This window comes from Lagenorhynchus albirostris, chromosome 16 (genome assembly GCF_949774975.1).
Source record: "Lagenorhynchus albirostris chromosome 16, mLagAlb1.1, whole genome shotgun sequence".
NCBI classification, from domain to species: Eukaryota; Metazoa; Chordata; class Mammalia; order Artiodactyla; family Delphinidae; genus Lagenorhynchus; species Lagenorhynchus albirostris.
In genome coordinates, this window is record NC_083110.1 from 57,870,936 (window position 1) to 57,887,706 (window position 16,771).

Here is a 16,771-nt window from a genome sequence, read left to right on the forward strand (position 1 = left end):
GGGAGCAATATAATTATATCTAATTCATCTAATCAAACACCAATACAGCACTCACACTGCTCTGACATCTGAGGGATTATCCATTTGTGCTTCAGAGTTAAAGAGTTTATCAAGTCCTTTCCTTGACAGTAGGCTCTGAGAACGAAGAAGGCATAGATATTGTGGGGGAAAAGTTGCCTTTTGGGGGACAAGATGGGGGGACTGCTGTTTCTTGCAATGAACTCAAAATCTGTCTTGCTCTAGGGCTGATTACTTGAATACTAATGCCCAAGAAGACAGACTTTCTGAATCTAAGTTCCAAGACTCCTAGATTTATATCTTAAAAATCAGTCCCAGATTATCTGGCCTAAAATGCCTATCGTGCTAAGGTTGAGATACCTTGCTCAGGAGTCTTGCAAACTGAACCAATAACTTTCCTAAACTATGGACCTCTCAGCCCAGACCTTAAGCCTTTAGATGAGTGGCTCAGATCACTGCACCAATCCCTCGAATCCAGGACCAACTACAAGAGATGAAGGGGCCACTGCAGACAGCCAAGGATCACTCAGGGTTGGACTTGGATCTAAATCCTCCTATTCTGTGTTCCATAGCATCAGTCCTCAAACAGAGCCAACTCTTTAGGAAGCAAAAGTCTGGCTTAATATGAACGCTTTTTTTGTTTTTGTTGTCTTTAAAAAATTGAATTGATTAATTGGAAAAAAAAAAATTCTAACCCTGGTGGTCCAGTGATTAAGACTCCATGCTCCCAATGCAGGGGGCCCGGGTTCAATCCCTGGTCAGGAAACTAGAGCCTGCATGCCACAACTAAGACCCAGGGCAGCCAAATAAACAAATATTAGAAAAAAAAATAAAAATAAACTTCTGGGGCTTCCCTGGTGGCGCAGTGGTTGAGAGTCCGCCTGCCGATGTAGGGGACACGGGTTCGTGCCCCGGTCCGGGAAGATCCCACATGCCACGGAGCAGCTGGGCCCGTGAGCCATGGCCGCTAAGCCTGTGCATCCGGAGCCTGTGCTCCACAACGGGACAGGCCACAAGAGTGAGAGGCCCGCGTACCGCAAAAAATAAAATAAAATAAACTTCTGAGTCTAAATTTGTCTACCCCTGCAGATCTCATATATTTCTGAGCAGGAGAGAAAAAACAAGTAGGACTTACCATATTTGTTAAAGCAGAGAAAAAACCGCCTTGGTGTTCTTCTTCCTTGTCTTTATACTGCCTGAACAAAAATAACTAAATTCAACTTTAGTATTATTTATCACGTGTCTTTGTCCTTGGCATACCAAGTGGTAATCAGAGCAGCTCACTCGCAGAATTCACTGACTCCAAAAAACAAAAGCGTTATGACAACCCAGCCACTGCAGTTTCCCCTGCAAGCTAAGAGGCACCCATCTGCTCTTGAGGTAGCGTGTACCAAAATGCCCAGCTACTTCGGGAGAGTCTTAGAAAGCAAGCTGCAAAAGTGTGAAACTGCTCTAACATATGGCTGATCCAGTTATTTCCCAAACAGACTATTACTTGAAAAGTGTGACAGGAAAATTAAGGCTGTAACAGTGAAAATCTTGTTTGTTTTTGAAGGAAAAGGAGGGAAATCTGTGAGCTAAACTATTTGTGGAGATGGGACAGATTTGAAATCCCAATACCCAATCGTGTATAAGCAAAGTCTAGAAAGGAGTAAGAAAGATCCTGCCTGGTCCTTGCCAGGATTAGATACACTTCTGGTTTCCATTCACTGAATACCAAATCCTTCCCCATCCCCAGCAAGAGGGAAAGCAAGCATCAATGAAAAGAGCCCCCAGAACAGACAGGGACTCTAGGAAGCTGCAGTTGATCACTGATGAAAAAGAAGTATCTGTCAAACTAGAACTAATTCAGTGCTTTCTCTTCTTTTTTTTAAGCATACAAAAAGCAGTGTTTCACAACCTTTTCTACATAGAAAACGGTATTTATATGATACATTGGGCTAAATGGAAGAGCCTGCTTATGGCTGGAAAACTAGTTAAAATGCTCTGCAATAAAATACCAAAGGTTGCATAAGAATGTTTGAATGTAAGAGTTGCTTAAACAAAAGATGGACACTAACATGGTGGCTACTTCTCCCCAGTGTTAAAAACAACTGCTGCTAAAGCCATCAAGCCCAGCTAGAACAAATGCATCTGCCAGCAGCTGTACCTCTAAATACTCTTCTAGGATAGGTAAGAGACGTTCACCCAAGAACTCTTAACAAACCTGTTTCCTACTCAACCAATTCAAACGAAAATTAGACCCTTCCCTTCTGGAAAGGTGGACTTACCTGTTATACTCAGATAAAGCTTGAGCAATCACAAGCCCCATTCCCTAGAGAGAAAAAAAAAGATAGCACAGGTGAAATAAGGGGCTGTTGGTGATACTATGACTAGACCACAGAAAACACTAATTACAGTGCCATGGTCCAAGCCCAAGAAGTTCTACCTGAAAGTAGGCAACAAGGACAGGAATTCTGAGAGACATTGTCAAAGGATCAAAAGGAACTTCTTTGGAAAGATTTTTCTGATCTAATTATCTTACTTAAGGGTTCCAGTTACAATTAAAATAGAGTAACAAGGGATGAAACAGACCAGCTCAGACCACTGACAATTTCACTGGGATAATTTTCACCTCAAAAGAAAAGAGTGAGTTAGAATCTTCAAACAAAAAGCTCTCGAATGTCTCTAAGACAACCCATAATAAAAGTGACGAGTCCCACATTAAATGAAGGTGCAGGGACTTCCCTGGTGGCGCAGTGGTTAAGAATCCGCCTGCCAATGCGGGCGACATGGGTTCGAGCCCTGGTCCAAGAAGATCCCACATGTCGCAGAGCAACTAAGCCCATGCGCCACAACTACTGAGCCTGTGCTCTAGAGCCCATGAGCCCCAACTACTGAAGCCCGCACACCTAGAGCCCATGCTCCGCAACAAGACAAGCCACCACAATGAGAAGCCTGCACGCCGCAACGAAGAGTAGCCCCAGCTCGCCACAGTTAGAGAAAGGCTGGGTGCAGCAACGAAAACCCAACGCAGCCAAAAGTAAAATTAAATAATTAATTTTTAAAAAAAAATGAAGAACCTGTCATTGCTTCCCCAACATTGATAAAAAAAAAAAAAAAAAAGAATCCGTCTGCCAATGCAGGGGACACGGGTTCGAGCCCTGGTCCCGGAAGATCCCACATGCCGCGGAGCAACTAAGCCCGTGCGCCACAACTACTGAGCCTGTGTTCTGGAGCCCGCGAGCCACAACTACTGAGCCTGCATGCCACAACTACTGAAGCCTGCACGCCTAGAGCCCGTGCTCCACAACAAGAGAAACCACCGCAATGAGAAGCCCGCGCAACCACAACGAAGAGCAGCCCCTGCTCACGGCAACTAGAGAAGGCCCGTGCGCAGCAACGAAGACCCAATGCAGCCTACAATAAATAAATAAATAAATTTATTTTTAAAAACAAAGACAAGCTACTCTCAGGCCACAGGAAAACAGGAATGTAATGGGAAGAAGCATCCAATAAATATCAATTTATTAACTTTCCCCCTAGAAACTGCTAAGCGTATCACAAAGATCAATTAAGGCCACAAGGATGAATCATGTGTGCTTTTTTTTCAGAAGAGAAATTAGAAGAATGAAGAGGGCAAGATGGAAAGAGAATAAAGCCAGACACCTGGTCATCTTCTTCCTCCCTATATTCAGAGATCAGATGTTATTTCCCAAACCTCCATGGATATACGTAGCAGATATATATCGTCCTCCATGTTTCAGCTTCACCAAGGCAGGCTATAAATATAATCTGGATGGTTCTACAAGAAGAAATCTCACAACATTGAGTCATCTAAGCTTTTCTTTTTTTTAATTTCAGCTTTATTGAGGTATAAGTGACACACAAAATTGTAAGATATTTAAAGTGTACATCATGGTGATTTGATATACCATCTAAATCTTATTCTTGGAAATGTAACTTCTTGACTCTGTAGGATAATCAACCTCAGCACACTACAACATGAAATATAACTGACCATTTCATCATGACTAGCAAGCAAATATCCCCTCACACCTTCCTTCCATGATGAGAAAATAGAAAACAGTAAGACAGTAGCACTGATGCTCTAAAAAGAAATACCTATTCCCTCTTTATAGCCAGATGAAATTAACACACTAGCTCTCTACTCTCTGTTCTAAATATCTACTAAAAGTAAGGCCACCAAAGGCAAGTAATTAAAACAATACACAAGGATCCAGATACTCACATTGAGCGTGGCTTCATCATCCACAATAGACAGCTTCACAATATAAGGATTCACAGACTATTAAACAAGAGAAGAGACTCCAGGTAAGTGTGACCTAGTTAAGAACCCATTAGCTATTTAAAAAAGTGTTCACAAAAATGCTTCCATAAGGTGCTCTCTCTAGAGTGATGCTCCTAATACCTATGCCCAACTATCTTGCCAGGTGACTTCCTCCATTTCCAGTAAATCTCTCAGTGTGCATGGGCATTCACCAAGCATGCACAGATACACACACACACACACACACACACACTTCTATTCTACCCACATTTTCCTCTAGACTGAATCAGCTCAGGCCTATGTCTGCCACTTCTCCCATCTTTCCCTCTTATTTGTTTCTAAGAAGTAAGTGAATGCTCCACAACACTCACTTTGTCCTATCTTGCCAATAATTTACTGAGTCTATAGGGACAGCTGTCTTCTGGGGTGCATAAAAGCTCCCTTGCCATAAGGCACAAATTTATAAGTTGCTAACTTACACTCATCCCAAAGGCTCCCTAACCATTCCACAAACTATATCCAAGGACTGATTCACCCACCCGTAAAACAAAGCCACCTTGGGGGTGGAAAGTGGCAGCTGCTTAACAGCCAGAGAGGCCATTTATAGATCCAATACCCAAATAACACTGCAGGGGAACTGAAAAAAAAGATGTAATTACCCAAACTACAATCTGGTCAGGACACTGGGATTTAATGATTGTCCCATCACTTAAAATATTGGAAGATTTCTTGAGTTTTTCCAGATTCAATCTCAGCTGGGCAGCATATGGAAATATATATATATTTAAACTCATTAAGCAACTGGGCCATCTCCTACCAGTGGGATGAGAACCAATGACGTGCTCACCTTGAAAACAACCCCTGCGTAGTATGTGAGGAAAGACCTACTACAGATCAGGCACCAATTCTAACCCAGGGGAAGCTAGAAACAATAGTTCTCAGATTGGCAGTTCTTACAGCAACCAAGAAAACATTACTGAGAAGCTTGGAAACCCAACTGAAAGGTTAACCCCCCCCCACCCCACAGACTTTATTAATCAAGTTTCTGAGGGCATCTTTCGAATGCTAACTGGGAATAGAGAAGGAGAAGCTTTGTTTTTTTAACAGCCCAAATGTTTACAAGGTTTTCTACAATACAATTCAAGGAGGTAAAACTCACTCCATTCGTTACTTGATCTGACAGAGGAAGGCTCTCAATACTTCTTCCTATAACTTAACAGTCAAATCCTGCTGACGCTACAGACTTCAGACAACGTCCAAAGCAAGTGGATCCTTGGAACTGAAAATCAGCAGTAGGCTGACCTTGAGATGCCATCAAATGAAAACAACAGTAGAAAGAACAGGCCACTGTCTCTTGGCACAATTTTTGAAAAGTCCTAGTTATCACCTTCCCAAAAGTAGACTGTCTTAAGTAATAATAAGGACCATCTGATTACCAAGAACAGCCTATGCATTAGCAACAGTTGAGGAAAAGGCAAGGTGGCTAAAATCAAGGATTTGAGTTCTAGATCCTCGACTTATTGTGACAAGTTAGGCACGTTAATAAACCTAAGCTCCATTTTCTCATCTGTAAAATGGGGAAAAATGTTTTCTTCCTTGGGGTTGCTATGAGACTTAAATCAAGTAAAATCCTTAGCACAGTATCTGGCATATGATAAGGGCTCGATTATTGGTAGCTATATTTTTTTTCCTTTGACATTTTTATCACAGTCAAAGGAAGATCTGTAGGGAAAAAAGAGAGAAAGAAAAAGAGAAGGAACAACTTACAACCAGACATAATAAACAATTTTGTAATTTCTGGGAAACATCATGTTCAGGGCAGCAGTTGGGGGCTGAGTCACTTCATCTCAGAAGACCTGGCCAACCCAGAAGGCCAAGATCTTAATGCTGTGAAAATTTCTATTCTGTCAGACACTGATTTTCCTTAACACTATATACCTGTTGTGGTCATGTTTTAAAACTCAAGGCAATCTACTTTTCATCAGCAAGACAGGATTACACACTCAGTCAGCCTTCACAGAATCACTCTAATAGGGTCCAGCCTTTACTTGAGCTAAGCCATACTTAACAAATTTCATTGCTCTTCCCTAGACCTTTTTTTTTTTTGGCCTCCTCTATCTCTTGAGATGAAATTACTAAAATGGAATGCATTATTTGAAGTGAGCAAGAACTACTTCCATTCCTTAAGTCCAACACCTAATCTCTCTTCTCTGTGTTTAGCTGGACACCAAGCCTCTCTGGTGCTCTCTGCACCTTTCTGGAAAGGTTACAACTTACCCCACTGGTCATGGGATCGATTGTGGTGGTAACTAGAATGTTGTTCCCCCTAGCACACCCTCTTGTATTTTGCATAAAACTTCACCAGCTTTTGGTTTTGCTATGTTCATCTGGAATTCCTCATGCTCCTATCAAAAACCTTCCTGCTCCATGGTCACCAGGTTTCCTTAATGGTTTCTGATGATTGACTTACATCAAAAGCTGCAAAGCCCAGATAAATTATGCCTACCAGCTTGCCCTCACCTACTGTATTAATTCTTCTGGGGTTTCTGACAGACTAGAGATGCATACCCCACTCAAGAAATATGATTTTCTCCAGTTCCTTGGCCATGTCCAATTTTTCAGGCTGACATTTCAGAAAGTCTTACTGGGCTGAACTAGGGCTCAGTTCACATTTAGAGAAGCCAAGCCATTACCTCAGAGTGGCCTACATCCAGCAGAATGTTCCAAAAATATTCATTACTGATGATGGCTCTTTCCTTTCACACATAACTCGCTTTAACTACCTTCAGCATTTTTCCTCAGCTATTTTTCCTGCTGTTGTAATAAGGCCCCAGAGGCTATTACACATGACAGAGATCAAAATGGCTACCATGCCTGCCCTTCCAGAGCACCAGCAAAACAGGTGTTGGTGATAAATTACTTATTTATTAGTAGCTCTGTACACCATTTGTCAGTTCCTCCAAGACAATGAAAGCGATCAACTCCTGGGATTTATAACACGTTAACATTGCTCCACATATTCCAGTCCCTCTTTAAGTATTCCTTTCTCACAGCCAGCCTTTCTTTCATATCCCTATTTATAAGAATAAGCTCCATATTTTATGTTACCCATCACTTTTGACCTGGCTAGTAATCATATCAAAAATCACTAAGTGAAGATCCAGAAGCTCAAAAATGAAAACATTCCCTCCAGCTGGCCCATTTCTCATAGTATTGCTACTTATTAAATGAAGAAAGTCAAGTTGCCTCAATGCAGCTCCTGACTTCTGGGTTCAGTAAAGTACTCCTAGTGTCCAGGACCCAGCGCCAAGTGCTCCCTATTCCTACAAAGCAATCCCCAGTGAGGTCCCTGGTCTTCCCTAAGTGGCCCCCTTCTTTTTCTGTGTATTCTACCTTTTGAGGGGAATCAAGTAGATGCACCAATCCAAGTATAAATCTCTGAGTTCACCTCTTTATCTCAAAACCTATAAATCTATCCCTGACTAATTCAGAGGCAAAAAGAACTCCAGAATTAATATGGATAAGGCTCTGTCTTCAACTCCCATCAAAATCAGAAAGAGCCCCCAAACCAACAGTTGATATTTATACAAGTGGATTGATTGCATTGCAGAAATCCAATATATAAGTCCAATATTTCAAAATAGATGCATTAGGTCAGTGGTTCCCAATCCTGGCTGATCATCACGTTCAAAGGGAGATATTAAAAAAAAAAGAAAGATATCTAGGTCTCACCCCCTAAGAGATTCTGATTTGGTGTGTAAAGAGTAAGGCCCAGGGACTTTCCTGACGGTCCAGTGGTTAAGACTCTGTGCTTCCACTGCAGGGGGCATGGGTTCGACCCCTGGTCAGGGACCTAAGATCCCACATGCCACACAGCACAGACAAATAAGTAAATAAATAAATAATATAAAGAGTAAGGCCCAGAAATATCTTCTTTTTAAAAAGTAACTACTGAGGGACTTGCTTGGTGGCGCAGTGGCTGGCTGGCTGCCTGCCTGCCAATGCAGGGGACACGAGTTCGATCCCTAGTCCGGGAAGATCCCACATGCCGCGGAGCAACTAAGCCCACAAGCCACGACTACTGAAGCCCGCGAGCCACAACTACTGAAGCCTGCACACCTAGAGCTCATGCTCCACAGCAAGAGAAGCCACCGCAACAAAGAGTAGCCCCTGCACACCGCAACTAGAAAAGCCTGCACGCCACAATGAAGATCCCGTGTGCCGTAACTAAGACATGACGCAGCCAAATAAATAAATAAATATTTTTTAAAAGATAACTAGGTGATTCTAATGACAAGCTGGGTTTGGGAACCATTACATTAAGAGAGATTTACTCACTTTTTTAGAAGTTACACCACAGGATTCCTTTAAACAGCTATATCCTCTACCGCAGGCATCTAACATAGGACTTCTAGAATTGGTTTATCAAAATTAATCTATAAACCATTTACCAAGAACATGTCTTCTACATTAAGCAAAATCCTCTAGGAGTGGCCACATTTAGGAAGATTGTAGAAAGGTAACAGCTCTCCATTAAGGGACCCACTTACCTCATATTTTCTGTAGTTCACCAGCAAAGCCAAGAGGACTACGGCATCATACCCATGTTCCCTACGACTTGGCGGGTGGGAGAGTATCTGTAACCAGAACCAGAAATGGTGAGAGTGCTTGAGGAGGTGGTTTACCCAAAAAAGAAAGAGGTGACAAGGGAACTGACCTACCTGTAAAATTGCTTCAAATATGCTGTTGATCATTACATACTCCAGGATAGTGTTCTGGCTGATGTTATCTGTCACCTGAATATAATAAAAGGCTATTTAAAGTCTATACTAAGACACTCTGATATCTCATGTATATCTCCTCACCTAGTATCTAAGAGAAACAGAAATATTAAAACATTCTACTAGATACTTAGCAGATCTTAAAGCACTCCCAAAGCCACCTGAGCCTGAATAGACAAGACACTAGAAGGGTAAGAAATTAGCAAATTAAAACTTCCTAAATCTTTGAACTTCTCCTTGTTTCTCTCATACCCTCACAAAAGCATTTGCCTAACAGTTTCTTGGGTTTCATTCCCCAGATGCACAGGAAGAACTTTATGATCCAGAAGTCTTCAAGCAGTGGCAGGGAAAGGAAACCACCTGAAGTAAATGAATAATACCCTACCCTCCTCCCACTAGAAGGTACAGGCCAGCTTCCAGCTATAAAATCAAAGTCAGAACAAATAAAAATATTCATAATCACAAAAACTGTTTCCAAATGAGACCTGATGAAGGGCAAAATCTAACAACCCAGACTGGTACAGGTTAAAAATGTCAGCAGTTGCTCCAAAGAGCAACTTCTAGGAAGCGAAAACCCATACAAATAACTTCCTTCTACACAAACACAACAGAGTGATGTAATGGCCCAGTAGAGATTTTTTTTCTCTTTTCCTTTCTAACTTTGGGCTCAAGAATTCAAATTTGCCCCTGCTGTCAATTTACACCCTTGACAAAGAAACATATAGGTAAGTTACTTACAGTCACTAAGCAGAGGAGAAGTTTCAGACATAAGCTCTTTAGACTTTCAGAACCTTCTGCACAAAGCAATGAATCCAAACTCTCCATCAAGTTCTGAGAAAGAGAACCATTAAGTATTAAACCATATCAAAGAACATCTCCACCATGTCTTTGTCAAACTCAGGGTTACGTTATGTAGGGTAATGTGAATAAAATAAAATGAAGCAACCATATCATTCCCTTAGGCCTAGGCCTTGCAAGACTAGACATAAAAAAGGAAGACTTCTAACTAAGTCTAGCTATTTTGGGAAAAATGCCTTAGAACAACCACACAGAAAAATAAAGAATTTACTATTCCAGTAAATGAATGTTTGCCGCCTATCACCCTCATATAAACCTTCAGATTAGAATAAAATTTTTTAAAAGATTAATAACAGTTAAATAATATACAAATTAAAAACAATAAATAATAAACTAAAAATTAAATTCTATTAAACAAATTTTAAATAATAAATTAAACAAATGATTAAGTTAAAGGTTAATAATAATGGTTAAACAGCTAGATATGTTTCATTATTTGATAAGAAAGCATATCACGATGCAGGCACACTGAACAAACAACAGAGAGATAACATCACTACTAGCTGTTCACTGGCCATATGCACTATCCAACAAAGCTAGCTCATATCCATCCTGGTCGCTTCTACTAGACAATGTGATTAGAGTTTAACACTTGTACTAACAACCAACTGTTTTATCCAATGTAGTCAAAAGATGAAACCTTTAGATACTACAAGGAAGAAAAAAAGAAATATTTTACATTAAATAAAGGAGGAAAATGAATGGAGAATAAGGAGTTAGCGGGACATCCCTGGTGGTTCAGTGGTAAAGAATCCACCTTACAATGCAGGGGACGCTGGTTCGATCCCTGGTCAGGGAACTAATACCCCACGTGCCATGGGGCAACTAAGCCTGCACGCCACAACTACTGAGCTCTCGCACCTCAGTGAGAGAGCCCGCGTGCCGCAAACTACAGAGCCCACGCGCTCTGGAGCCTGCGCGCCACAACTAGAGAGAGAAAACCCGCAGGCCACAACTAGAGAGAAGCCTGTGCACCGCAATGAAAGATCCCACATGCTTCAACGAAGATCCCGTATGCTGCAACTGAGACCCAACACAGCCAAAAATAAATTAAATAAATAAATAAATAATAAATAAATCTTAAAAAAAAAGGATTTAGTGTGCTGGAAGGTCAAGTGAAGGTTCAAAATAAGCTACTTCAGGTCAATTCAACAAATATGTAGTAAGAGTCTACTATACGCTAAATATTGTGCTTTCAAAGAAAATAAGAAAAAAATAAGACAATGACCCTTGCTCTCAAGGTGTTTTTAGTCTAACAGGAGAGAAAAACAAATAAACAGTTTAATGGTTACTATGACAGTAATATATATGGAGGAAGGGAATTAGCTCAGAAGTTACCTATTCCAGGACTCCTCAGGGACAGGCTGTATTTTGAAAAATCAGTAGGAATTAATTAAAACTTGAGGAGGAAAGGAATTCTAGACAGGCATTAGCATGATCAAAGACACATGAAGAATGAAATGGCCCTGGACATGCAGTTGGAATACAGGCAGTTTGTTATTATAGAAGTATAAAGAGTGAGGCACAGTGATGAGAGATGCGATTTGAGAAATAAATAGAAAGAAGATCATAAAAGTTTTATACAGCTAATGAGGGAGCTTGGTCTTTATCCTTTTAGTGATAGGAAACTAATGAAGGGTTTTAAGCAAGAAAGATTTGAGTGTTAAGTTACATCACTCTGCTGTCAGCGTGGATGACAGATTTAAAGATGGTAAGGCTGGAGAGAGGGAGACAAAAGAAGACTAACCTATCAATTTTCTGAGGAGGGTTGCCATGTCTTATTTGCCTCTGTATCCCCGATGCCTGGCACAGAGGAGCATAACAAATGTTTGTCAAAAGAATGAAGGCATCACTGCAATAGTTCAGGGATAATGGGGACTTTGGCAGTAGAGGAAAAATAGAAAAAAACAGATATGAGAAGTATGAGCTGAGGTAAAATTAGCTGAACATGGTGATAGTCTGGATATGAAAGATGAGGGATAGGAAAGAGTCAAGGGTGACTCTCAGGTCTTTGGCTTGGGGAACTGGGAAGACAGGTATCCCCATTCTGACACAGAATGAATGAGGAAGAACAGAAGTATAGAAAACAATGAGTTCCATTTTGGATATGCCAAACAGGAGGTACTTAGGTATGTGTAAGTGGGTATATTCAGCAAGTGCTTAAAGAGAACAGGTCTGAGACTCAGGAGGAATTAAGGCTAGAGACTTAGTAATCAGCAGTATATAGACAGTAGTGAAAACTGTAAGAATGAAAAAGATATTAGGGATTTTACTATATATATATATATATATATATATATATAGACTGTAAAAGGTTAGAATTAAAAACTAACTCCAGGGCTTCCCTGGTGGCGCAATGGTTGAGAATCTGCCTGCTAATGCAGGGGACATGGGTTCGAGCCCTGGTCTGGGAGGATCTCACATGCCGCGGAGCAACTAGGCCTGTGAGCCACAACTACTGAGCCTGCGCATCTGGAGCCTGTGCTCCGCAACAAGAGAGGCTGTGAGAGTGAGAGGCCCACGCACCACGATGAAGACTGGCCCCCGCTTGCCACAACTAGAGAAAGCCCTCACACAGAAACGAAGACCCAACACAGCAAAAATAAATTAATAAAATTAATAAACTCCTACCCCCAACATCTTTTAAAAAAAAAAAAAGGAACTGACTCCAGGTACTAAATCTTTGTGTATTCCTAATTGCATATTCGTAACGTTTTTATTTTAATAAATTTATTTATTTTATTTATTTATTTGTGGCTGCGTTGGGTCTTCATTGCTGCACACGGGCTTTCTCTAGTTGCAGTGAGTGGGGGCTACTCTTCATTGCAGTGCACGGGCTTCTCATTGCAGTGGTTTCTCTTGTTGTGGAGCACAAGCTCTAGGCATGCAGGCTTCAGTAGTTGTGGCTCACAGGCTCTAGAGCGCAGGCTCAGTAGTTGTGGTGCACAGGCTTAGCTGCTCCGTGGCATGTGGGATCTTCCTGGACCAGGGACCGAACCCATGTCCCCTGCGTTGGCAGGCAGATTCTTAACCACTGCGCCACCAGGGAAGTCCCACATATTTGTAACTTTTAAAAAATAAACTAATCACTATAAGGATTCTTTGGCATACAGATTTCTTTATTTTAAATGTAGTGAATGAGAGAAGACAGGTTCTTCAAAGTTCATATTATGAACAACATTCGTTCAAGATAGTGACAAATACTGCAAATCAGATATTTGATAAGGCACTTGTATCCAAAATATAGAAAGAACTCTTACAACTCAACAATAAAAAGACAAATAATTCAATGTACAAACAGGCAAAGGATTTGAATAGACATTTCATACACACACACACACACATACACATACCCACATTGCTGGGGAAAATGTAAAATGGTACTGCCACTTTGGAAAACAGTTTGGAATTTCCTCAAAATGTAAACATAGAATTACCGTATGAGGGACTTCCCTGGTGGTGCAGTGGTTCAGAATCTGCCCACCAATGCAGGGCAGACGGGTTCAAGCCCTACTCCAGGAAGATCCCACAGGCCGCGGAGCAACTAAGCCCATGTGCCACAACTACTGAGCCTGTGCTCTAGAGCCCAGGAGCCACAACTACTGAGCCAGTGCGCTGGAGCCCACAAGCCACAACTACTGAAGCCCGTGTGCCCTACAGCCCACACGCTGCAACTACTGAGCCCATGAGCTGCAACTACTGAGCCCATGTGCTGCAACTACTGAAGCCTGCATGCCTAGAACCCAAGCTCCACAACAAGAGAAGCCACCACAATGAGAAGCCTGCGCGCCGCAACAGAGTAGCCCCCGCTGGCCGCAACTAGAGAAAGCCAGCGCACAGCAACAAAAACCCAATGCAGCCAAAAATAAATTAAAAAGAATAAAAATTCAATCATCTATGTCTGAGTCCAAATCTTCTAGTGCATCTAACTGTCTGCAGATGATCCATGAACAGCTGTCAGAAGCAGACATCCACAGGCACATCTACAGCTTATGTCTCACCTTCATGCACAGCTCCGCCTTGTCAAAGCCCATCAGCATGTTGATAATGTCAAACCCAGAGGTAGACTTATTTTTTTGATGGACTCCTCGAATGAGTGCACACAAGGTCTGCAGAGATGAGAGAAAGAATTCTTTCTAGAAAGGAAGTCTCAAAATGCAAAGGGCATTGGATCAGTAGCTTCACACTGCAACCTCAGAACCTTCTCCTTACACAGCTGACATTCAACTGCTCTATTCTCTGAGCTCCAAAACACAGTCTGGGTCTTAATATGTGCAAAATCCAGAAATGAAAAGAGGAACAGCAACTGAAACTGTTGTCATCCTCTTTTTTTTATTTTCTGGCCATCCACTTTTTAAAAATTACACTGCAGACAAAGACCGGAAGGTGATATTCAAAAATAAGAAACAGGGGGCTTCCCTGGTGGTGCAGTGGTTGCGAGTCCGCCTGCCGATGCAGGGGACACGGGTTTGTGCCCCGGTACGGGAAGATCCCACATGCCGCGGAATGGCTGGGCCCGTGAGCCATGGCCGCTGAGCCTGCATGTCCAGAGCCTGTGCTCCGCAATGGGAGAGGCCACAGCAGTGAGAGGCCCGCGTACCGCAAAAAAATAAAAATAAAAAACAGTTCTTGAGTTTGAATCATGGGATTGGTGGAGCTTTCCTTTATTTAACATTAGTTTTAGAATTTACATAATAGTTTACCATTTTTAATAACTATAGAGGTCCCTATATGATAACAACCAATCAACTCAAATCTTAAAAATTCATTACAATCCCCATCCACTACTTACTAGCTGTGTGAGCCTGGACAAATTAGTTAACTTTTCAGTGCCTTATTTTTCTCAGCTATAAAATGGGAATGATAATAGCATTAACCTCATAGGGATGTTGTGATGGCTATGTGAATTAATACTGTAAGGCACTTAGAATACTCCCTGGAACTTTGTTAAAGTTCCTGGAATAGTGCCTGGAACTTAACTTTGTTACAGCTCAATAAATATCAGGTATTATAATAAATGTACTATATTTTTATGGGTCACCAAGTGGCTTAATGTCAATTTATTTTCACTGGACTAAAATCAGTTTATAATTCATGCCCCCACAGTAAGCCACTATAATTACAGGAAGTACAATTTCCAACTTTCATTTCAACTTTCAATTAATGAGTCACTACAACTGTGATGCTCGAAATGTAGAATTTACTGTCCAAGGGTTAACAAAGCTACAGGATAAACATGGTCCTTCTCTCTGGGGCGTCAACTCAAGAGGTAATTTCTACATTTTACAGATGAGAAAACTGGGGCTCACAAAGTGATCTGTCCAACTTGTAAGTTAGAAACTTAAACCCAATCTACCAAAAGTTCCAACAAAATCCTTTATGCTGTCATCAGTTCTTCATATTCTAAGCTTGTCAATCACTACCCTAAATACTCAGCCCAATCTAGGCTACACTGGAGCTACTAGACTATAAACTCTAGAAATTTTGCCCATCATTCATTCAAAAAAATTTACTTCTAGAATGCTATTTGCCAGGCACTGTTCTACACACTAGGAACAAAGTATTGAATAATACTGTCTTTGCCCTCAAGAAGCCTATAATGTATCCCACCAGCTCAATGCTTAGCACGTAACAGTAATTCAAGAAATAATGAATGTAGTTCAAGAATAATGAATAATCCTCACGATCATGCCACTTAGCATTAAGAATAGTGATTCTTAGGGCTTCCCTGGTGGCGCAGTGGTTGAGAGTCCGCCTGCCGATGCAGGGGACACGGGTTCATGCCCCGGTCCGGGAAGATCCCACATGCTGCGGAGCGGCCAGGCCTATGAGCCATGGCCGCGGAGGCTGCGCGTCCGGAGCCTGCGCTCCGCAATGGGAGAGGCCACAACAGTGAGAGGCCCGCGAAAAAAAAAAAAAAAAAAAAGAATAATGATTCTTAATGTTTTTAGAGTTGCAGACCTTTTTGAAAATCTGACAAAAGCCCTCTCTCCAAAAAAAATGTTCATATACACATAACGTACATTTACACATAAAATATTACATGTAACTTCAGGGAGTCAAGGACCTTCTGAAACCTCACATTAAGAAAATACTGTTTATTTAATTAAGAAAGTCTTCTGATTTTTGCTGTAGACTAATCAACCTTGCCAGAGTTTCCTCTCTCTCTCTTCCTGTCCTCAAGTAATAATAAAAATTCTGTCAAACAATCCTCCTTGGCATTAGATCAAATTATAAAATGGACAAGATAACTACTATAGGCGTCAATTTGTTTAACCAGTAAGATGGCTAAACAAACATGGCATAGATGTTTGATTACTTAAAGAAATAAAGAAAAAACAAAGAAAGCAAGCCTCAAACCTAAGGGCAATTTTAGGTTCCTCAAGTTCCAATAGATGTATTACAATTTCTTTCTCCTATTAAACAAGACTTCCCCAGTCTCCCAGCCTTGTACCTGCAATGCATTGACCACTCGAATTGGATGCTCCTCTCCCAGAGCCTGGATGCAGTGTTGAAATAAGCAATTAATATTTTCCTTGATCTTCATTAACTCCTCACCATCAAGAGATTCCAGCTTGCCTTCTAGGTACTCTAAATTCACCTAACGAGGAAACAATAAGGGCCTGAGTGCATTTTTACTGCAGCACCTAGAACACATGTGAAGGCAATCTCAGTTACCAGGAAAATCCACAGGTGCCACCAAGTCTTACCTTCATAAGGAAGAGCTCCTCCCAAAATCGAGGACTGCACTTACTAGGGTCCTCTGTCTGAAACCGGAAGATAAGTATATTCAATACCCCCAGCTAACACCAAAGCATTAAGAACACATTTGAAAGGGTCACTA

The 16,771-nt window shown here is 41.3% G+C and overlaps 1 protein-coding gene across 3 annotated transcripts in view; it reads right to left on the bottom strand.

Annotated features, from left to right (window-relative positions):
* The window catches only part of ARMH3 (armadillo like helical domain containing 3), a 168,072-nt gene that overhangs the window by 130,762 nt on the left and 20,539 nt on the right, over positions 1-16,771 (bottom strand). For 2 of the 3 annotated variants that reach the window (XM_060126346.1, XM_060126345.1), the window contains exons 3-11: positions 16,638-16,694; positions 16,382-16,528; positions 13,929-14,036; positions 9,808-9,900; positions 9,010-9,084; positions 8,839-8,925; positions 4,250-4,306; positions 2,289-2,332; positions 1,154-1,214 (exon numbers count right to left, since the gene is read on the bottom strand). In XM_060126346.1, the coding sequence (XP_059982329.1) occupies positions 1,154-1,214; positions 2,289-2,332; positions 4,250-4,306; positions 8,839-8,925; positions 9,010-9,084; positions 9,808-9,900; positions 13,929-14,036; positions 16,382-16,528; positions 16,638-16,694 (729 nt within the window). The remainder of the gene's footprint in view (positions 1-1,153; positions 1,215-2,288; positions 2,333-4,249; positions 4,307-8,838; positions 8,926-9,009; positions 9,085-9,807; positions 9,901-13,928; positions 14,037-16,381; positions 16,529-16,637; positions 16,695-16,771) is intronic. The other variant, XM_060126347.1, reaches the window with a different exon arrangement.